Here is a 22,321-nt window from a genome sequence, read left to right as displayed (position 1 = left end):
GAGAATGACTCACACACTGAGACTGACTCACACACTGAGACTGACTCACACACTGAGAATGACTCACACACTGAGACTGACTCACACACTAAGACTAACTCCCACACTGAGACTGACTCACACACTGAGAATGACTCACACTGAGAATGACTCACACACTGAGACTGACTCTCACACTGAGAATGACTCACACACTGAGACTGACTCCCACACTGAGACTGACTCACACACTGAGACTGACTCACACACTGAGACTGACTCACACACTGAGACTGACCCACACACTGAGACTGACCCACACACTGAGAATGACTCACACACTGAGAATGACTCACACACTGAGACTGACTCACACACTGAGACTGACTCACACACTGAGAATGACTCACACACTGAGACTGACTCACACACTAAGACTAACTCCCACACTGAGACTGACTCACACACTGAGACTGACTCCCACACTGAGACTGACTCACACACAGAGACTGACTCACACACTGAGACTGACTCACACACTGAGAATGACTCACACACTGAGACTAACTCCCACACTGAGACTGACTCACACACTAAGATTAACTCCCACACTGAGAATGACTCACACACTGAGACTGACTCACACACTGAGACTGACTCACACACTGAGAATGACTCACACACTGAGACTGACTCACACACTAAGACTAACTCCCACACTGAGACTGACTCCCACACTGGGAATGACTCACACACTGAGAATGACTCACACACTAAGACTAACTCCCACACTGAGAATGACTCACACACTGAGAATGACTCACACACTAAGACTAACTCCCACACTGAGAATGACTCACACACTAAGACTAACTCCCACACTGAGAATGACTCACTCACACACTGAGAATGACTCACACACTGAGACTGACTCACACACTAAGACTAACTCCCACACTGAGACTGACTCCCACACTGGGAATGACTCACACACTGAGAATGACTCACACACTAAGACTAACTCCCACACTGAGAATGACTCACACACTGAGAATGACTCACACACTAAGACTAACTCCCACACTGAGAATGACTCACACACTAAGACTAACTCCCACACTGAGAATGACTCACACACTAAGACTAACTCACACACTGAGAATGACTCACACACTAAGACTAACTCCCACACTGAGACTGACTCACACACTGAGACTGACTTACACACTGAGAATGACTCACACACTGAGAATGACTCACACACTGAGACTCACACACTGAGACTGACTTACACACTGAGAATGACTCACACACTGAGAATGACTCACACACTAAGACTGACTCACACACTGAGAATGACTCACACACTGAGACTAACTCCCACACTGAGACTGACTCACACACTAAGATTAACTCCCACACTGAGAATGACTCACACACTGAGACTGACTCACACACTGAGACTGACTCACACACTGAGAATGACTCACACACTGAGACTGACTCACACACTAAGACTAACTCCCACACTGAGACTGACTCCCACACTGGGAATGACTCACACACTGAGAATGACTCACACACTAAGACTAACTCCCACACTGAGAATGACTCACACACTGAGAATGACTCACACACTAAGACTAACTCCCACACTGAGAATGACTCACACACTAAGACTAACTCCCACACTGAGAATGACTCACACACTAAGACTAACTCACACACTGAGAATGACTCACACACTAAGACTAACTCCCACACTGAGACTGACTCACACACTGAGACTGACTTACACACTGAGAATGACTCACACACTGAGAATGACTCACACACTGAGACTCACACACTGAGACTGACTTACACACTGAGAATGACTCACACACTGAGAATGACTCACACACTAAGACTGACTCACACACTGAGACTGACTTACACACTGAGAATGACTCACACACTGAGAATGACTCACACACTGAGACTGACTCACACACTGAGACTGACTCACACACTGAGAATGACTCACACACTGAGACTGACTCACACACTAAGACTAACTCCCACACTGAGACTGACTCACACACTGAGACTGACTCCCACACTGAGACTGACTCACACACAGAGACTGACTCACACACTGAGACTGACTCACACACTGAGAATGACTCACACACTGAGACTAACTCCCACACTGAGACTGACTCACACACTAAGATTAACTCCCACACTGAGAATGACTCACACACTGAGACTGACTCACACACTGAGACTGACTCACACACTGAGAATGACTCACACACTGAGACTGACTCACACACTAAGACTAACTCCCACACTGAGACTGACTCACACACTGAGAATGACTCACACTGAGAATGACTCACACACTGAGACTGACTCTCACACTGAGAATGACTCACACACTGAGACTGACTCCCACACTGAGACTGACTCACACACTGAGACTGACTCACACACTGAGACTGACTCACACACTGAGACTGACCCACACACTGAGACTGACCCACACACTGAGACTGACTCACACACTAAGACTGACTCACACACTGAGACTGACTCACACACTGAGAATGACTCACACTGAGAATGACTCACACACTGAGAATGACTCACACACTGAGACTAACCCACACACTGAGACTGACTCCCACACTGGGAATGACTCACACACTGGGAATGACTCACACACTGAGACTCCCACACGGAGAATGTCTCACACACTGAGACTGACTCCCACACTGAGACTGACTCCCACACTGAGACTGACTCCCACACTGAGACTGACTTCACTGAGAATGACTCCCACACTGAGAATGACTCCCACACTAAGAATGACTCCCACACTGAGACTGACTCCCACACTGAGACTGACTCCCACATCGAGACTGACTCCCACACTGAGAATGACTCACAAACTGACCACAGGCTGGCAGGCAGCAGCGTGCTCCTTGCTAAGGTAGTAATCTATCAGTGTACTCATACATAACAACCCCCCCCCCCCCACCCCCCTCAGGTACCCTGATGGTCCCAATGATATACACACACACACACACACACACACACACACACACACACACAAGCTCTCCCAGTGCCTTCACAGACTGATACTCTGACCACTGGGGTGATGTCCTGCCATGAATTAGTCAGCATTGGCTTGCCGCCATAATGGTCATTCTGGGCAAGTGGGAGAGTGTTTGTCACGCCACTGACAGACAAAGAGAGAGAAAGAGAGAGGGGGGAGAGAGCGAAAAGATTGAGAGATGACTTTGACTTCCTCATCACAATACAACCACAGAACCCTCACTCAACAACTCAACTTACTGACACCAGTGCCACAAAAGGAAGTATAACACAAGTTCACACAATGGCAAGGGAACGCAACCACACACAACAATGGCTATCTACCATTGTACAACTTCCTCCCATGTATGTACAGTATGTGACCCCATAACCTTTCACCTCTGACCCCTGCAGGCCCACGAGCGATTGGAGGACTTGAGGCTGGAGGCGGTGCAGGACAACAATATAGAGCTGGTCACAGACATCTTGGGTGACATCACCGCCCTCAGCGTCCGTGATGACAGCGTAGCGGAACTCTCCCGAATCCTCCAGGAGCCCCACTTCCAGGTCCGTAACCCAGTCACTAAGGTTAAAGGTTATAGTTGATGCTAATGGCCTACATTCTGAACTGACCCCATAGCCTTTATACCTTAGTTCTTCTTGTTAATCTGAAAGCATGGGCTATGAGCAATATGGATATACGCTGAGTGTACAAAACATTAAGAACACCTTCCTAATATTGAGTTGCACCCCCCTCTATTCGTCGGGTGCATGGACTCTACAAGGTGTTGAAAACATTCCACAGGGATGCTGGCCTTTGTTGACTCCAATGCTTCCCACAGTTGTGTCAAGTTGGCTGGGTGTCCGATTGGTTGGTGGACCATTCTTAATACACACAGGAAACTGTTGAGCGTGAAGAAAACAGCAGTTCATTTTTTGTAATGATTTTTCAATTTTGAAATTTTTTTACCCCCTTTTCTCCCCAATTTCGTGGTATCCAATTGTTAGTAGTCACTATCTTGTCTCATCGCTACAACTCCTGTACGTGCTCGGGAGAGAAGGAAATGTGCCCGTTTGGGGATCTGATAGTATTTCTGATTGGCTTACCACCACTAATGAGCTGTGGAGCTTCTCAAAGGAATGCTTTCTTCACCTCAAACAGCAAGCAAACAACCTCTGTTTTTACATCCATTGAGAATGACAATAGTTCCTCAATGTATTTTTAAATCTTTCCAGCTCTCTCCCTTTCGATAACCACTCAGCATGAAAGGGAAAAATGTCATTCTCTGATTCAGTGGAAACATCGTAAAACAGGCCTACCTGAGGACCTCGTATCCCTTGATCAAATAGCCTGCAGTTCTGTCTGTCCCGAGCTCACTGCTACAGGAACCTCTGAGGACCCAGAATATTTTATACAATGCTGCATATTTGCTAGCTCAAGCCTGACCCAATTTGGTAGTTGATACGTTTCAAGTTCATTGCAGACAGGCCATGCATAGCCAATGTGATTTATAGGATATTTATTTTGATCAGGATATTCTTTAATTATTATTTAGTCTTTTTTTTTTTACCCCTTTTTCTCCCCAATTCTGTTGAATCCAATTGGTAGCTACAGTCTTGTCTCATCGCTGGAACTCCCGTACGGACTCAGGAGAGGCAAAGGTCGAGAGCCGTGCGTCCTCCGAAACGCAACCCAACCAAGCCACACTGCTTCTTGACACAAGTCCAATTTTGCGCCGCCCCATGGGTCTCCTGGTCTTGGCCGGCTGTGACAGAGCCTGGACTCAAACCAGGATCTCTAGTGGCACAGCTAGCACTGTGATGCAGTGCCTTAGACCACTGACCACTGCGCCACTCGGGAGGCCCATCAGGATATTTTCTACCTGCAGGCTGCGATGTTTGTTGGCTTTATGTAGGCTATTTTTACATAGTTGGCAATTCTAATAGAAGTTACTTTTTATGTTGGTATGATTTTATTTTAGATTTGGAGATCATTTTCATTAACCACATGACAATGATTTTGAAATACGAAGATGTTTTGATAAATGAAATGAAACATTTCCATGAAAATGTGCATATGAAAATCACGGTCAGATAAATTGGCATTCCACATGAGAAAGGTTGCCAACTCCTCTCCTATTACCGGCAACTTCAGGAGAGTAAATTCAGAATCTGCGAAAGCCAGCAGGATCGAGAGGAGGATGGTCAGGTTAAGGTTTTTGTCTTCTGGTTATCTAGATCTCTGGCTCCCTCGTGAGTCATTTGTATGTTATTTCATCAAATAGTAATCTTAAAGCATCAGACAAGCTCAATGCATATAGCAGATTTTATTTAAACACATAAGGTGTGTCTATATATGGAAAAATACACGTAAACAAATGTTGCCCAATCGATTGGTCGAAAGTACAGATGACTTTCGGCCAACTAAGATGTTTTGGGGTCTGGGACAGTCCTAACCCTTGGGCAAAAGATGTGCTGAACATTGTATGATGTTTTTCAATGGTTCTATTTTAGTACAGAAACGATTCTATACATGTATTCATCTCAACTCCTGTTATGAAAGGATCAAAACCTCCCCTAGAATACTGACCTCCTACATCCATGGACCTATCAGAGGACTAACAGGGCTTTTCAGAGTATGGACCAATAGGATTTATATCTTTGAGTAGGGAATATCTTTGCTTCAATGCATGCATACTATCAGTTCAAAGATAAGACTTTGATGACCTACTGAGAGAGAAGCTGGAGCGCGAGAGAGAGACTGTGACAGGGAGATGGGGAAAGTGATTACTTGACAGTGAGCTTAAGTCTGGAATCCTTAATCAGGGATGCAAACCCTTTGCTTTTCGGTGATATTCGCCATTTTGATCTCAATAGGCCATCCACGTGAATCGTGTAGATCCGAAGAAAAAAGTTTGTGGCTGGAAAGGGGGGGTCTGTTTCTCATATCGAACGTTATATCCTCCTGATTCCTGCTTACAAGCAAAAGCAAAAACTCAAAACAGGAAGTACCAGTTACGCACGCAATACGTAAATGGTCCGATGAAGCGGATGCTAATCTACAGGACTGTTTCGCTATCACAGACTGGAATATGTTCTGGGATTCATCCGATGGCATTGAGGAGTTTACCATATCACTCACCGGCTTCATTAATAAGTGCAACAACGACGTCGTCCCCACAGTACGTACAGTGCATTCGGAAAGTACTCAGCCCCCTTCACGTTTTCCATATTTTGTTACGTTACAGCCTTAATCTAAAATGTATTAAATTTTCTCAGGAATCTACACATAATAACCCATAATGACAAAGCAAAAAAAGATTTTTGATATTTTTGCAAATTAAAAAAATATAATATTTACATGTATTCAGTCCCTTTACTCAGTACTTTGTTGAAGCACCTTTGGCAGTGATTACAGTATTGAGTCTTCTTGGGTATGATACTACAAGCTTGGCACACCTGTATTTGGGTAGTTTCTCCCATTCTTCTCTGCAGATCCTCTCAAGCTCTGTCAGGTTGGATGGGGAGCGTCGCTGCACAAATATTTTCAGGCTGTTTGAAGGTGAACCTTCACCCCAGTCTGAGGTCCTGAGCTCTCTGGAGCAGGTTTTAATCAAGGTTCTTTGTACTTTGCTCTGTTCATCTTCCCCTAAATCCTGACTAGTCTCCCAGTCCCTGCCGCTGGAAAACATAACCACAGCATGATGCTGCCACCACCATGCTTCACCGTAGGGATGGTGCCAGGTTTCCTCCAGACATGACGATTGGCATTCAGGCCAAAGGGTTCAATCTTGGTTTCATCAGAGAATCTTGTTTCTCATGGTCTGAGAGTCCTTTAGGTGCCTTTTGACAAACTCCAAGTGGGCTGTCATGTGCCTTTTATTGAGGAGTGGCTTCCATCTGGCCACTCTTCCATAAAGGCCTGATTGGTGGAGTGCTGCAAAGATGGTTGTCCTTCTGGAAGGTTGTCCCATCTCCACAGAGAAAATATAGAGCTCTGTCAGAGTGACCTTTGGGTTCTTGGTCACCTCCCTGACCAAGGTCCTTCTCCTTCTCCCAGTTTAGCCAGGCGGCCAGCTCTAGGAATAGTCTTAGTGGTTCCAAACTTTTTCCATTTAAGAATTATGGAGGCCACTGTGTTCTTGTGGACCTTCAATGCTGCAGAAATGTTTTGGTACTCTTCCCCCTCGACACAATCCTGTCTCGGAGCTCTACGGGCCATTCCTTCAACCTCATGGCTTGGTTTTTGCTCTGATATGCACGGTCAACTGTGGGACCTTATATAGACAGGTGTGTGCCTTTCCAAATCATGTGGAATCAATTGAATTATTATTATTATTATATATATATTTTTCACCTTTATTTTACCAGGTAGGCCAGTTGAGAACAAGTTCTCATTTACAACTGCGACCTGGCCAAGATAAAGCAAAGCAGTGAAACACAAACAACAACACAGAGTTACACGTGGGATAAACAAAAGTACAGTCAACAACACAATAGAAACATCTGTATACAGTGTGTGCAAATGAAGTAAGGAGGTAAGGCAATAAATAGCCCATAGTAGCGAAGTAATTACAATTTAGCAAATTAACACTGGAGTGATAGATGTGCAGATTATGATGTGCAAGTAGAAATATTGGTGTGCAAAAAAGTCAATAAAAACAAAATGGGGATGAGGTAGGTAGTTGGATGGTGTCACACTATTTGCGTTGTTTGTTTCTATGTTTTGTTTGGTCAGGGTGTGATATGAGTGGGCATTCTATGTTGCATGTCTAGTTAGTCTGTTTCTATGTGTTTTGGCCTGATATGGTTCTCAATCAGTGGCAGGTGTTTGTCGTTGTCTCTGATTGGGACCCATATTTAGGTAGCCTGTTTTGTATTGTGGTTGGTGGGTTATTGTCTATGTGATGTTGTATGTCAGCACTCAGTTTCTATAGCGGTCACGTTCGTCTAGTTAGTTAGTTAGTTAGTTAGTTAGTTAGTTAGTTAGTTAGTTAGTTAGTTAGTTAGTTAGTTAGTTAGTTAGTTAGTTAGTTAGTTAGTTAGTTAGTTAGTTAGTTAGTTAGTTAGTTTTGTTTGTTTAGTGTGCTTTGTGTTTTTTCGTCTATAATTAAAAGTATGTATTCACACCACGCTGCGCTTTGGTCTCCTCAATACGACGATCGTGACAGATGGGCTATTTACAGATGGGCTGTGTACAGCTGCAGCGATTGGTAAGCTGCTCATATAGCTGATGCTTAAAGTTAGTGAGGGAGATAAGTCTCCAACTTCAGTGATTTTTGCAATTCGTTCCAGTCATTGGCAGCAGAGAAATGGAAGGAACGGCGGCCAAAGTAGGTGTTGGCTTTGGGGATGACCAATGAGATATACCTGCTGGAGAGCGTGCTACGGTTGGGTGTTGCTATGGTGACCAGTGAGCAGAAATAAGGCAGAGCTTTACCTAGCAATGACTTATAGATGACCTGGAGCCAGTGGGTTTGGTGACGAATATATAGCGAGGACCAGTCAACGAAAGCATACAGGTCGCAGTGGTGGGTAGTATATGGTGCTTTGGTGACAAAACGGATGGCACTGTGATAGACTGCGTCCAGTTTGCTGAGTAGAGTGTTGGAGGCTATTTTATGAATGACATGGCGAAATAGAAAGCCGACTCTAGATTTAACTTTAGATTGGAGATGCTTAATGTGAGTCTGGAAGGATAGTTTACAGTCTAACCAGACACCCAGGTATTTGTAGTTGTCCACATATTCTAAGCCAGAACCGTCCAGAGTAGCGGTCGATCAACTATGATTTTCCAATGCCGATACCGATTATTGGAGGACCAAAAAATCCGATACCGATGAAACTGACGATTTTTTTAAAAAAATTTAAATTTGTAATAATGACAATTACAACAATACTGAATTAACACATATTTTAACTTAATATAAAACATCAATAAAATCAATTTAGCCTCAAATAAATAATGAAATATGTTCAATTTGGTTTCAATAATACAAAAACAAAGTGTTGGAGAAGAAAGTAATGTGTGCCATGTAAAATATGTGCCATGTAAAAAAGCTATCGTTTAAGTTCCTTGCTCAGAACATGAGAACATATGAAAGTTGGTGGTTCCTTTTAACATGAGACTTCAATATTCCAAGGTAAGAGGTTTTAGGTTGTAGTTAATATAGTATTTATAGGACTATTTATTTCTATACCATTTGTATTTCATATACCTTTGACTATTGGATGTTCTTATAGGCACTATAGTATTGCCAGTGTAACAGTATAGCTTCCGTCCCCCTCCTCGCCCCTCCCTGGGCTCGAACCAGGAACACATCGACAACAGCCACACTCAAAGCATCGTTACCCATCACTCCACAAAAGCCGTGGCCCTTGCAGCGCAAGGGGAATAACTACTCCAAATCTAAAAGCGAGTGACGTTTGAAACAGTATTAGCGCACACCCAGCTAACTAGCTAGCCATTTCACATTGGTTACACCAGCCATTAGGCTGATAGGCTTGAAGTCATAAACAGCGCTGTGCTTGCGAAGAGCTGCTGGCAAAACGCTCGGAAAGTGCTGTTTGAATGAATGATTACGGGCCTGCTGCTGCTCAGTCAGACTGCTCTACCAAATCAGACTTAATTATAACATAATAACACAGAAATACGAGCCTTTGGTCATTAATATGATCGAATCCGGAAACTATCATTTCGAAAACAAAACGTTTATTATTTCAGTGAAATACGGAACCGTTTGGTATTTTATCTAACGGGTGGCATCCATAAGTCTAAATATTCCTGTTACATTGCACAACCTTCAATGTATGTCATAATTATGTACATTTCTGGCAAATTAGTTCGCAATGCGCCAGGCAGCCCAAACTGTTGCATATACCCTGACTCTGCGTGCAATGAACGCAAGGGAAATTACACAATTTCACCTGGTTAATATTGCCTGCTAAACTGGATTAGTAGTTATAACTAGTGATTATGATTGATTGTTTTTTATAAGATAAGTTTAATGCTAGCTAGCAATTTACCTTGGCTTCTACTGCATTCGCGTAACAGGCAGGCTACTCGTGGAGTGCAATGGTTAGAGCGTTGGACTAGTTAACTGTGGTTGCAAGATTGAAACCCCTGAGCTGACAAGGTGAAAATCTGTCCTTCTGCCCCTGAACAAGGCAGTTAACCCACAGTTCCTGGGCAGTCATTGAAAATAAGAATGTGTTCTTAACTGACTTGCCTAGTTAAATAAAAAGTATTAAACAGAAAAAAACATTTTTTTTAATAATCGGAAATCGGCGCCCAAAAATACCGATTTCCGATTGTTATGAAAACTTGAAACCGGCCCTAATTAATCGGCCATTCCGATTAATCGGTCGACTTCTAGTCCAGAGTAGTGATGCTAGTTGGGCAGGAAGGTGCGGGCAGCGATCGTTTAAAGAGCATGCATTTAGTTTTACTAGCATTTAAGGGCAGTTGGAGGCCACGGAAGGAGAGTTGTATGGCATTGAAGCGCGTTTTTAGGTTTGTTAACACAGTGTCCAAAGAAGGGCCAGATGTATACAGAATGGTATCATCTGCGTAGAGGTGGATCAAGAAATCACCCACAGCAAGAGCGATATCGTTGATATATACAGAGAAAAGAGTCGGCCCGAGAATTGAACCCTATGGTACCCCCATAGAGACTGCCAGAGGTCCGAACAACAGGCCCTCCGATTTGACACACTGAACTCTATCTGAGAAGTAGTTGGTGAACCAGGCGAGGCAGTCATTTGAGAAACCAAGGTTGTTGAGTCTGCCGATAAGAATACGGTGATTGACAGAGTCTAAAGCCTTGGCCAGGTCGATGAAGACGGCTGCACAGTACTGTCTTTTATCGATGGCGGTTATGATATCGTTTAGTACCTTGAGCGTGGCTGAGGTGCACCCATGACCAGTTCGGAAACCGGCTTGCACAGCGGAGAAGGTACGGTGGGATTCGAAATGGTCAGTGGTCTGTTTATCTTGGCTTTCAAAGACTTTAGAAAGGTAGGGCAGGATGGATATAGGTCTGTAACAGTTTGGGTCTCGAGTGTCACCCTCTTTGAAGAGGGGGATGACCATGGCAGCTTTCCAATCTTTAGGAATCTCAAACGATACGAAAGAGATTTACCACAGGTGGACTCCAATCAAGTTGTAGAAACATCTCAAGGATGTTCAATGGAAACAGGATGCACCTGAGCTCAAATTCGAGTCTCATAGCAAAGAGTCTGAATACTTGTGTAAATGCGTAATAAAAAAATAAAAAATTGAATGCACAGTACATATACCAACCATAAGCCATGGATTACAGGCAACATCCACACTGAGCTAAAGACTATAGCTGCTGCTTTCAAAGAGTGGGACACTAACCCGGACGCTAATAAGACCGCTACGCACTCCGACAAACCATCAAACAGGAAAAGCGTTAATACAGTACAAAGATCGAAGCCTACTACCTGGCTCTGACACTCGTCGGATGTGACAGGGCTTCCCCTGAACATGCAGTTAACCCACTGTTCCTAGGCCGTCATTGAAAATAAGAATTTGATCTTAACTGACTTGCCTAGTTAAATAAAGGTTAAAAAAAACGGAGCTACCTTTCCTTTTTGTACCACAATTCATACGCATTTATATAATTTCATAAACCACTCGCAGGCCGCTAATCGGTGGTTAGATAGCAAACAACCTTGTTTAGTCATGTTACCTAGCTAGCTAACAACCTGGTAACTTGACCAATAGGCTATTCACAAATTTGGATGGCACGGGAAGAACAGAAAAGAGAGGCCTACTACTCCGTACCGTTATTCTTTGCCTGGTCTCGCATCCTTAGTCAAATGTTGGTATTGTGACAACACAAGCACATATTTGGGCCCTCACCAGTTTGCATTTGTATCCCCCTCTCTCTATCCATCCCCCTCACTCTCTCCATCCCCCTCCCTCTCTCCCTCTCTCTCTCTCTCTCTCTCCCCCTCTCTATATCTCTACACTTCTCTCTATCTCTACCGCTCTCTCTCTATCCATCCCCCTCACTCTCCCCATCTCTCCACCCCCCCTCTCTCCCTCTCTCTCTCCCCCTCTCTATATCTCTACACTTCTCTCTATCTCTACCGCTCTCTCTCTATCCATCCCCCTCACTCTCCCCATCTCTCCACCCCCCCCTCTCTCCCTCTCTCTCTCTCTCTCTCCCCCTCTCTATATCTCTACACTTCTCTCTATCTCTACCGCTCTCTCTCTTTCCACCCCCCTCTCTCTCCATCTCTCATCCCCCTCTCTCCCCTCTCTCCATCTCTCCTTACCCCCTCTCCCCATCTCTCCATCCTCCTCTCTCCATCCCTCTATCTCTCCGTCCCTTTCTATCCCCCTCTCCCCATTTCTCTCTCCCTCTCAGTCGCTCCTTGAGGCCCACGACATGGTAGCCTCTAAGTGCTATGAGGCCGTGCCCCCAGCGGAGCTGTTTAATGAGGAGCTGGGGAACAGTTCTCTGATGCAGGCCGATGCTGTACGCATGATCGGCATCCGCAAGAAGGCTGGAGAACCACTGGTGAGCGAGTGTGGGAGAGATCGAGAGGGAGTGAGATGAAGAGTTTGTGTGTGTGTGTGCGTGCGTGCGTTTCTGCATCTCTGCAAGGATTTCATTGACCATCTATCTGCTCCTTCCCTCTCTCAGGGAGTGACGTTCAGAGTGGAGAAGGAGGAGCTGGTCATCGCTAGGATCCTCCATGGAGGAATGATTGACAGGCAGGGTCTGCTGCACGTGGGTGACATCATAAAGGAAGTGAATGGGCGGGACGTAGGGAACAACCCCACTGAGCTGCAGGAGATGCTGAAGGACTGCAGCGGAGGAATCACTCTGAAGATACTGCCTAGTTATAGAGATGCACCCGCCCCACCACAGGTACACACACACACATGCTCATACAAACACAGCACATGCAGGGACACACACATGGACGTACACGTGTGCCCTCTCACACTCAAGCATTCATGCTCTCTCTCCTTCTCCCCCTCTCCCTCTCTCCCCCTCTTTCTCTCTTCCCCCTCCCTCTTTCTCTCTCTCACCCTCACCTCCCCTCTCTCCCCCTCTCCCCTCTCTCTCTCTCCCTCCCCTCTCCCTCTCCCCCCCTCTCCCCTCGCTCTCTCTCTCCCCCTTTTCTCTTCCTCTCTCTCTCCCTATCCCTCTCTCTCCCTATCCCCCTCTCTCTCTCCCTATCCCCCTCTCTCTCCCTCTCTCCCTATCCCCCTCTCTCTCTCTCTCTCTCTATCTCTCTCTCTCTCCCTATCTCTCTCTCTCTCCCTATCTCTCTCTCTCTCCCTATCTCTCTCTCTCTCTCCCTATCTCTCTCTCTCTCTCCCTATATCTCTCTCTCTCTATCCCTATCTCTCTCTCTCTCCCTATCTCTCTCTCTCTCCTCTCTCTCCCTATCTCTCTCTCCTTCTCTCTCTCCCTATCTCTCTCTCCTTCTCTCCCTCTCTCCCTATCGCTCTCTCCCTCTCCTCCTCTCCCTCTCTCTCCCTATCTCTCTCTCCCTATCCCCCTCTCTCTCTCCCTATCCCCCTCTCTCTCTCCCTATCCCCCTCTCTCTCTCCCTATCCCCCTCTCTCTCTCTATCCCCCTCTCTCTCCCTATCTCTCTCTCTCTCTCCCTATCTCTCTCTCTCTCCCTATCTCTCTCTCTCTCCCTATCCCCCTCTCTCTCTCCCTATCCCCCTCTCTCTCTCCCTATCCCCCTCTCTCTCTCCCTATCCCCCTCTCTCTCCCTATCCCCCTCTCGCTCTCTCCCTATCCCCCTCTCGCTCTCTCCCTATCCCCCTCTCGCCCTCTCCCTATCGCTCTCTCCCTCTCCCTATTGCTCTCTCCCTCTCCCTATTGCTCTCTCTCTCCCTATCCCCATCTCTCTCTCCTCCTCTCCCTCTCTCCCTCTCCCTATTGCTCTCTCTCTCTCCTCCTCTCCCTCTCTCTCTCTCTCTCTCCCTCTCTCTCTCTCTCTCCCTCTCTCCCTCTCCCTATCGCTCTCTCTCCCTATCCCCCTCTCTCTCCCCTCCTCTCCCTATCCCTCTCTCTCTCTCTCCCTCTCCCCCTATCCCTCTCTCTCTCTCTCCTCCTCTCTCTCTCTCTCTCCTCCTCTCTCTCTCTCTCTCCTCCTCTCTCTCTCTCTCTCTCTCTCTCTCTCTCTCTCTCCTCTCTCTCTCTCTCCTCCTCTCTCTCTCTCCTCCTCTCTCTCTCTCCTCCTCTCTCTCTCTCTCTCTCTCTCCTTCTTTCTCACCCGTCACACATACTCCATCACTTAAACAGCCACATGAATGGATACAATCTCGCAAGTCCACACACAGACACACACACACACTCACAGACTGCTCCTGTTTGGCTGTGTAACAGCTGCAGATGTTTGGTGGTGGTGGTGGTGGACTGGTAGTGAAGTGAGTCCTGGGGCTGTCCCAGAATGCCCTGCTCTGGAATCTGAACCCTGCTGAGAGCCCTATTAATAACCCTCCACATGATATCTGGGCCAGGGAGACACACACACACACATGTAGACACGTACAGGCACACACACGCTCGTACGCCGGCATGCACATAGACCCAGACACACAGAAAAACACACACACACATGAAACAACTACTGTACTCTGGCATGCATGCTCACACACACATATGCGCTGTACACACACTCACATCTATCCCGACACCTGCTCTACAAGTAGTGCAAACAAGCGCACACACACACGCCAACTGAAACACACACCAACTGCCACACAATCACACACCAACTGACACACACACCTACTGACACATACGCACACACACATGCATTTATGCTCTTACTGAACAGACACACACGCCAACACTGTACATACTCACACACACTATCTCAAATGTCACACACACACATCCAGTCCGGATCTTGTTTGAGAGTTTCTGTCTGGCTGCCAGTGTAAGCTGACAGTGCCCAGACCACGCACCTCTCTTGGCAAATACCTCTGGTGTGTGTGTGTGTGTGTGTGTGTGTAGTATAAATATGCACTTAGTGCTGCTTTGTACCCAAACTTCTCTAACACTTCAAAACACTAACCTTATCTACCTAGCTGTTGTGTGTAGTAAAACACTAATCCTTCCACTAACCTTATCTACCTAGCTGTTGTGTGTAGTAAAACACTAACCTTATCTACCTAGCTGTTATGTGTAGTAAAACACTAATCCTTCCACTAACCTTATCTACCTAGCTGTTATGTGTAGTAAAACACTAATCCTTCCACTAACCTTATCTACCTAGCTGTTATGTGTAGTAAAACACTAATCCTTCCACTAACCTTATCTACCTAGCTGTTATGTGTAGTAAAACACTAATCCTTCCACTAACCTTATCTACCTAGCTGTTATGTGTAGTAAAACACTAATCATTCCACTAACCTTATCTACCCAGCTGTTGTGTGTAGTAAAACACTAATCCTTCCACTAACCTTATCTACCTAGCTGTTGTGTGTAGTAAAACACTAATCCTTCCACTAACCTTATCTACCTAGCTGTTATGTGTAGTAAAACACTAATCCTTCCACTAACCTTATCTACCTAGCTGTTATGTGTAGTAAAACACTAATCATTCCACTAACCTTATCTACCCAGCTGTTGTGTGTAGTAAAACACTAATCCTTCCACTAACCTTATCTACCTAGCTGTTGTGTGTAGTAAAACACTAATCCTTCCACTAACCTTATCTACCTAGCTGTTATGTGTAGTAAAACACTAATCCTTCCACTAACCTTATCTACCTAGCTGTTGTGTGTAGTAAAACACTAATCCTTCCACTAACCTTATCTACCTAGCTGTTGTGTGTAGTAAAACACTAATCCTTCCACTAACCTTATTTACCTAGCTGTTGTGTGTAGTAAAACACTAACCTTATCTACCCAGCTGTTGTGTGTAGTAAAACACTAACCTTATCTACCTAGCTGTTGTGTGTAGTAAAACACTAATCCTTCCACTAACCTTATCTACCTAGCTGTTGTGTGTAGAAAAGCACTATTTTGACTGTATATACAGTGCCTTGCGAAAGTATTCGGCCCCCTTGAACTTTGCGACCTTTTGCCACATTTCAGGCTTCAAACATAAAGATATAAAACTGTATTTTTTGGTGAAGAATCAACAACAAGTGGGACACAATCATGAAGTGGAACGACATTTATTGTATATTTCAAACTTTTTTAACAAATCAAAAACTGAAAAATTGGGCGTGCAAAATTATTCAGCCCCTTTACTTTCAGTGCAGCAAACTCTCTCCAGAAGTTCAGTGAGGATCTCTGAATGATCCAATGTTGACCTAAATGACTAATGATGATAAATACAATCCACCTGTGTGTAATCAAGTCTCCGTATAAATGCACCTGCACTGTGATAGTCTCAGAGGTCCGTTAAAAGCGCAGAGAGCATCATGAAGAACAAGGAACACACCAGACAGGTCCGAGATACTGTTGTGAAGAAGTTTAAAGCCGGATTTGGATACAAAAAGATTTCCCAAGCTTTAAACATCCCAAGGAGCACTGTGCAAGCGATAATATTGAAATGGAAGGAGTATCAGACCACTGCAAATCTACCAAGACCTGGCCGTCCCTCTAAACTTTCAGCTCATACAAGGAGAAGACTGATCAGAGATGCAGCCAAGAGGCCCATGATCACTCTGGATGAACTGCAGAGATCTACAGCTGAGGTGGGAGACTCTGTCCATAGGACAACAATCAGTCGTATATTGCACAAATCTGGCCTTTATGGAAGAGTGGCAAGAAGAAAGCCATTTCTTAAAGATATCCATAAAAAGTGTCATTTAAAGTTTGCCACAAACCACCTGGGAGACACACCAAACATGTGGAAGAAGGTGCTTTGGTCAGATGAAACCAAAATTTAACTTTTTGGCAACAATGCAAAACATTATGTTTGACATAAAAGCAACACAGCTGAACACACCATCCCCACTGTCAAACATGGTGGTAGCAGCATCATGGTTTGGGCCTGCTTTTCTTCAGCAGGGACAGGGAAGATGGTTAAAATTGATGGGAAGATGGATGGAGCCAAATACAGGACCATTCTGGAAAACCTGATGGAGTCTGCAAAAGACCTGAGACTGGGACGGAGATTTGTCTTCCAACAAGACAATGATCCAAAACATAAAGCAAAATGTTAGAATGGCCAAGTCAAAGTCCAGACCTGAATTCAATCGAGAATCTGTGGAAAGAACTGAAAACTGCTGTTCACAAATGCTCTCCATCCAACCTCACTGAGCTCGAGCTGTTTTGCAAGGAGGAATGGGAAAAAATGTCAGTCTCTCGATGTGCAAAACTGATAGACATACCCCAAGCGACTTACAGCTGTAATCGCAGCAAAAGGTGGCGCTACAAAGTATTAACTTAAGGGGGCTGAATAATTTTGCACGCCCAATTTTTCAGTTTTTGATTTGTTAAAGTTTGAAATATCCAATAAATGTCGTTCCACTTCATGATTGTGTCCCACTTGTTGTTGATTCTTCACAAAAAAATACAGTTTTATATCTTTATGTTTAAAGCCTGAAATGAGGCAAAAGGTCGCAAAGTTCAAGGGGGCCGAATACTTTCGCAAGGCACTGTAGTTATAGTTTTGTTGTCGAATCACCTTTGATAAACATCAAACCTCCCTTTTCTCAGGTGTACGTGCAACCCCACTTTGACTACGATCCAGCAAATGACCATCTGATCCCCTGCCGAGAGGCGGGGATTGGCTTCAAGAGGGGGGACCTCCTTCAGATCGTCAACAGGGAGGACCCCAACTGGTGGCAGGTGATGATGGTGGTGATCCTCAATAACAACAATACATATTTTTTTTGTACTGGTTTCTACTGGTTTAATATTAGTTTGTAACTTCTACTGGTTTCTATGGTCTCTGCTGGTTTTATATTGATTTGTAACTTCTATTGATTTCTACTGGTTTTATATTGGTTTGTAACTTCTACTGGTTTCTACTGGTTTTATATTGGTTTGTAACTTCTATTGATTTCTACTGGTTTTATATTGGTTTGTAACTTCTACTGGTTTCTATGGGTCTCTGCTGGTTTTATATTGGTTTGTAACTTCTACTGGTTTTATATTGGTTTGTAACTTCTACTGGTTTCTACTGGTTTTATATTGGTTTGTAACTTCTACTGGTTTCTACTGGTTTTATATTGGTTTGTAACTTCTACTGGTTTCTATGGGTCTCTGCTGGTTTTATATTGGTTTGTAACTTCTATTGATTTCTACTGGTTTTATATTGGATTGTAACTTCTACTGGTTTCTACTGGTTTTATATTGGTTTGTAACTTCTACTGGTTTCTATGGGTCTCTGCTGGTTTTATATTGGTTTGTAACTTCTATTGATTTCTACTGGTTTTATATTGGATTGTAACTTCTACTGGTTTCTACTGGTTTTATATTGGATTGTAACTTCTACTGGTTTCTACTGGTTTTATATTGGTTTGTAACTTCTATTGATTTCTACTGGTTTTATATTGGATTGTAACTTCTACTGGTTTCTACTGGTTTTATATTGGATTGTAACTTCTACTGGTTTCTACTGGTTTTATATTGGTTTGTAACTTCTATTGATTTCTACTGGTTTTATATTGGTTTGTAACTTCTACTGGTTTCTACTGGTTTTATATTGGTTTGTAACTTCTACTGGTTTCTATGGGTCTCTGCTGGTTTTATATTGGTTTGTAACTTCTACTGGTTTCTACTGGTTTTATATTGGTTTGTAACTTCTATGGGTCTCTGCTGGTTTGTAACTTCTACTGGTTTTATATTGGTTTTATATTGGTTTGTCTCTGCTGGTTTTATATTGGTTTGTAACTTCTACTGGTTTTATATTGGTTTTATATTGGTTTGTAACTTCTACTGGTTTCTACTGGTTTTATATTGGTTTGTAACTTCTACTGGTTTCTACTGGTTTTATATTGGTTTGTAACTTCTACTGGTTTCTATGGGTCTCTGCTGGTTTTATATTGGTTTGTAACTTCTACTGGTTTCTACTGGTTTTATATTGGTTTGTAACTTCTACTGGTTTCTACTGGTTTTATATTGGTTTGTAACTTCTACTGGTTTCTATGGGTCTCTGCTGGTTTTATATTGGTTTGTAACTTCTACTGGTTTCTACTGGTTTTATATTGGTTTGTAACTTCTACTGGTTTCTATGGGTCTCTGCTGGTTTTATATTGGTTTGTAACTTCTATTGATTTCTACTGGTTTTATATTGGTTTGTAACGTCTACTGGTTTCTACTGGTTTTATATTGGTTTGTAACGTCTACTGGTTTCTACTGGTTTTATATTGGTTTGTAACTTCTACTGGTTTCTACTGGTTTTATATTGGTTTGTAACTTCTACTGGTTTCTATGGGTCTCTGCTGGTTTTATATTGGTTTGTAACGTCTACTGGTTTCTACTGGTTTTATATTGGTTTGTAACTTCTACTGGTTTCTACTGGTTTAATATTGGTTTGTAACGTCTACTGGTTTCTACTGGTTTTATATTGGTTTGTAACTTCTACTGGTTTCTACTGGTTTTATATTGGTTTGTAACTTCTACTGGTTTCTATGGGTCTCTGCTGGTTTTATATTGGTTTGTAACGTCTACTGGTTTCTACTGGTTTTATATTGGTTTGTAACTTCTACTGGTTTCTACTGGTTTAATATTGGTTTGTAACTTCTACTGGTTTCTACTGGTTTCTACTGGTTTTATATTGGTTTGTAACTTCTACTGGTTTCTATGGGTCTCTGCTGGTTTTATATTGGTTTGTAACTTCTATTGATTTCTACTGGTTTTATATTGGTTTGTAACTTCTACTGGTTTTATATTGGTTTGTAACTTCTACTGGTTTCTACTGGTTTTATATTGGTTTGTAACTTCTACAGATTTCTACTGGTTTTATATTGGTTTGACAACTTCTACAGATTTCTACTGGTTTTATATTGGTTTGTAACGTCTACTGGTTTCTACTGGTTTTATATTGGTTTGTACCTTCTACTGGTTTCTATGGGTAACTGCTGGTTTTATATTGGTTTGTAATTTCTACTGGTTTTATATTGGTTTGTAACTTCTACTGGTTTCTACTGGTTTTATTTTGGCTTGTACCTTCTACAGGTTTCTACTGGTTTAATATTGGATTGTAACTTCTACTGGTTTCTATGGTCTCTGCTGGTTTTATATTGGTTTGTAACTTCTACTGGTTTTATATTGGTTTGTAACTTCTACTGGTTTTATATTGGTTTGTAACCTTCTACTGATTTCTACTGGTTTTATATTGGTTTGTAACCTTCTACTGATTTCTACTGGTTTTATATTGGTTTGTAACTTCTACTGGTCTCTACTGTTTTTCTACTGGTTGTTTACTGGTTTCTACTGGTTGGGTAATACAGTTTTTTTTATGTCTGGTGTGCTCTCCTGTGATAGGCGTGCCATGTGGTTGGTGGAGCCACTGGACTGATCCCCAGTCAGTTCCTGGAGGAGAAGAGGAAAGCCTTCGTCCCAAGAGATTTTGATGGCTCAGGTACGGCTTGACTTTGCCTCCTAGCTCCATTTTCAGCTAGATGAGCTATACTGAGCTGACTGGCAACTTTGAGTGGACCTTTTACATAATGTAGCCAGCCAGTGACTGCTTGGATTTGAATCAGTGGAGAGCACTTACTTTGAATTGTTTAGTTGGTCTGCCACTGTGAGGCCGCCTTGCCTGCCAGGCTGAGGGCAATGAGGTCATGAGATAATTACTCAGTAGCGCTCCATAGAATGGGTTATGGTGCCCCCTTCTGGCCTTTGGATGCAGAAGACAGACAGGGAAGACGCTTGAATATGTGTGTGTGTATGCAACAGGGATCCTGTGCGGTACGATAACTGGAAAGAAGAAGAAAAAGATGATGTACTTAACAGCCAGGAATGCAGGTGAGCATTTATACTCGTCTCTCATTGGCTGATTCTGTCATGGCTCATTCTTCTAATTGGTTTTGTGCTGGAGCTTCCTGACTGTGTAGTTCCCCCATTTACTAATCAGCATTTTACATCCCCATTCCCTTCTTTTATTGACTGACAACACTACATTTTCCTCTGTGATTGGCTTACTCTTGTGTGTCCCTCTCTGTGATTGGCTGAGAGCAGAGTTTGACAGGCACGAGCTGCAAATCTATGAGGAGGTGGCCAAGATGCCCCCATTCCAGAGGAAGACTCTAGTTCTGATTGGAGCCCAGGGGGTGGGCCGACGCAGCCTCAAGAACCGACTGGTGGTCCTTAACCCAACATGCTTCGGAACCACCATCCCCTGTGAGTCTAGAACCCATACCGTTCTAATTCTATTTCTATTCTAGAACCCTCCTCCAGAACCTAATGGACCACTGTACTCTCAGGACACTGTCTGAACAGACAGAACCCCTTGGAGTATGTTTCATTTGGCTGCTTTAAGTCAGCTTGTCTCTTGATCTTCCCCTTTGCTCCACTGTTCTTCTTACATTCCTGTTCATTCTTCCTCCATCTCTCTCCCACATCCCTTTCTCTTATCTCTAACCCCTTTTCTCTTCTTGTCTCTCCTCCCGCTCCTCCCTCAGTCACCTCCCGGCGTCCCCGTGACGATGAGCTGGACGGTAAGTCCTACCGGTTTGTGACGCGGACAGAGATGGAGGCGGACGTGAAGGCCGGCGGCTACCTAGAGCACGGCGAGTACGACGGGAACCTCTACGGAACCAAGATGGACTCCATCCACGAGGTGGTGGACACAGGGCGCACCTGCATCCTGGACGTCAACCCACAGGTCACAATCAAATAAAATAAAACTATTTCAAGTGCATTTAAAAAGCACAACAAAAAAAGAACAGGGTAGAATCCCAGTATGAGATACTCTACATGGTCTGTCTGTTTCTGTCTGTCTGTGTTTGTCATCTCTAGCTGGTTCACTGACCCTCTCTCTGTCTGGACAGTAGGCTCTGAAGGTACTAAAGACTGCAGAGTTCATGCCGTATGTGGTGTTCATCGCAGCACCAGAGTTTGAGACGCTCAAGGCCATGCACAAAGCTACGGTGGACGCCGGGATCACCACCAAACAACTCACGGTCAGGACCTTTTCCTGGGCATAGACACTGAGCCGCTTAATCCCGGTGTATTTTCACGTTGCTTTCTGGTATCCTTCCATTGTTATGTGATTTTAGGGCGTTCTGTAGTTTTTTATGGAACATTCTATCGCTAGAACACACAACACTCACATAGTGTACTGTGC

At 43.9% G+C, this 22,321-nt stretch overlaps 1 protein-coding gene across 5 annotated transcripts in view; it reads left to right on the top strand.

The window, feature by feature from the left end:
- LOC139373730 (protein PALS2-like) overlaps positions 1-22,321 on the top strand; it is an 86,559-nt gene that overhangs the window by 62,722 nt on the left and 1,516 nt on the right. For all 5 annotated transcript variants that reach the window (XM_071114641.1, XM_071114642.1, XM_071114644.1 and 2 more), the window contains 9 exons: positions 3,475-3,627; positions 12,459-12,611; positions 12,738-12,965; positions 17,740-17,871; positions 20,515-20,611; positions 20,932-21,000; positions 21,214-21,375; positions 21,657-21,859; positions 22,029-22,157. In XM_071114641.1, the coding sequence (XP_070970742.1) occupies positions 3,475-3,627; positions 12,459-12,611; positions 12,738-12,965; positions 17,740-17,871; positions 20,515-20,611; positions 20,932-21,000; positions 21,214-21,375; positions 21,657-21,859; positions 22,029-22,157 (1,326 nt within the window). The remainder of the gene's footprint in view (positions 1-3,474; positions 3,628-12,458; positions 12,612-12,737; positions 12,966-17,739; positions 17,872-20,514; positions 20,612-20,931; positions 21,001-21,213; positions 21,376-21,656; positions 21,860-22,028; positions 22,158-22,321) is intronic.

The sequence above is a fragment of the Oncorhynchus clarkii genome, chromosome 18 (genome assembly GCF_045791955.1).
Source record: "Oncorhynchus clarkii lewisi isolate Uvic-CL-2024 chromosome 18, UVic_Ocla_1.0, whole genome shotgun sequence".
Lineage (NCBI taxonomy): Eukaryota > Metazoa > Chordata > Actinopteri > Salmoniformes > Salmonidae > Oncorhynchus > Oncorhynchus clarkii.
The sequence above is the reverse complement of the archived record's forward strand: the minus strand, read 5'-3'. Positions and strand labels throughout refer to the sequence as shown.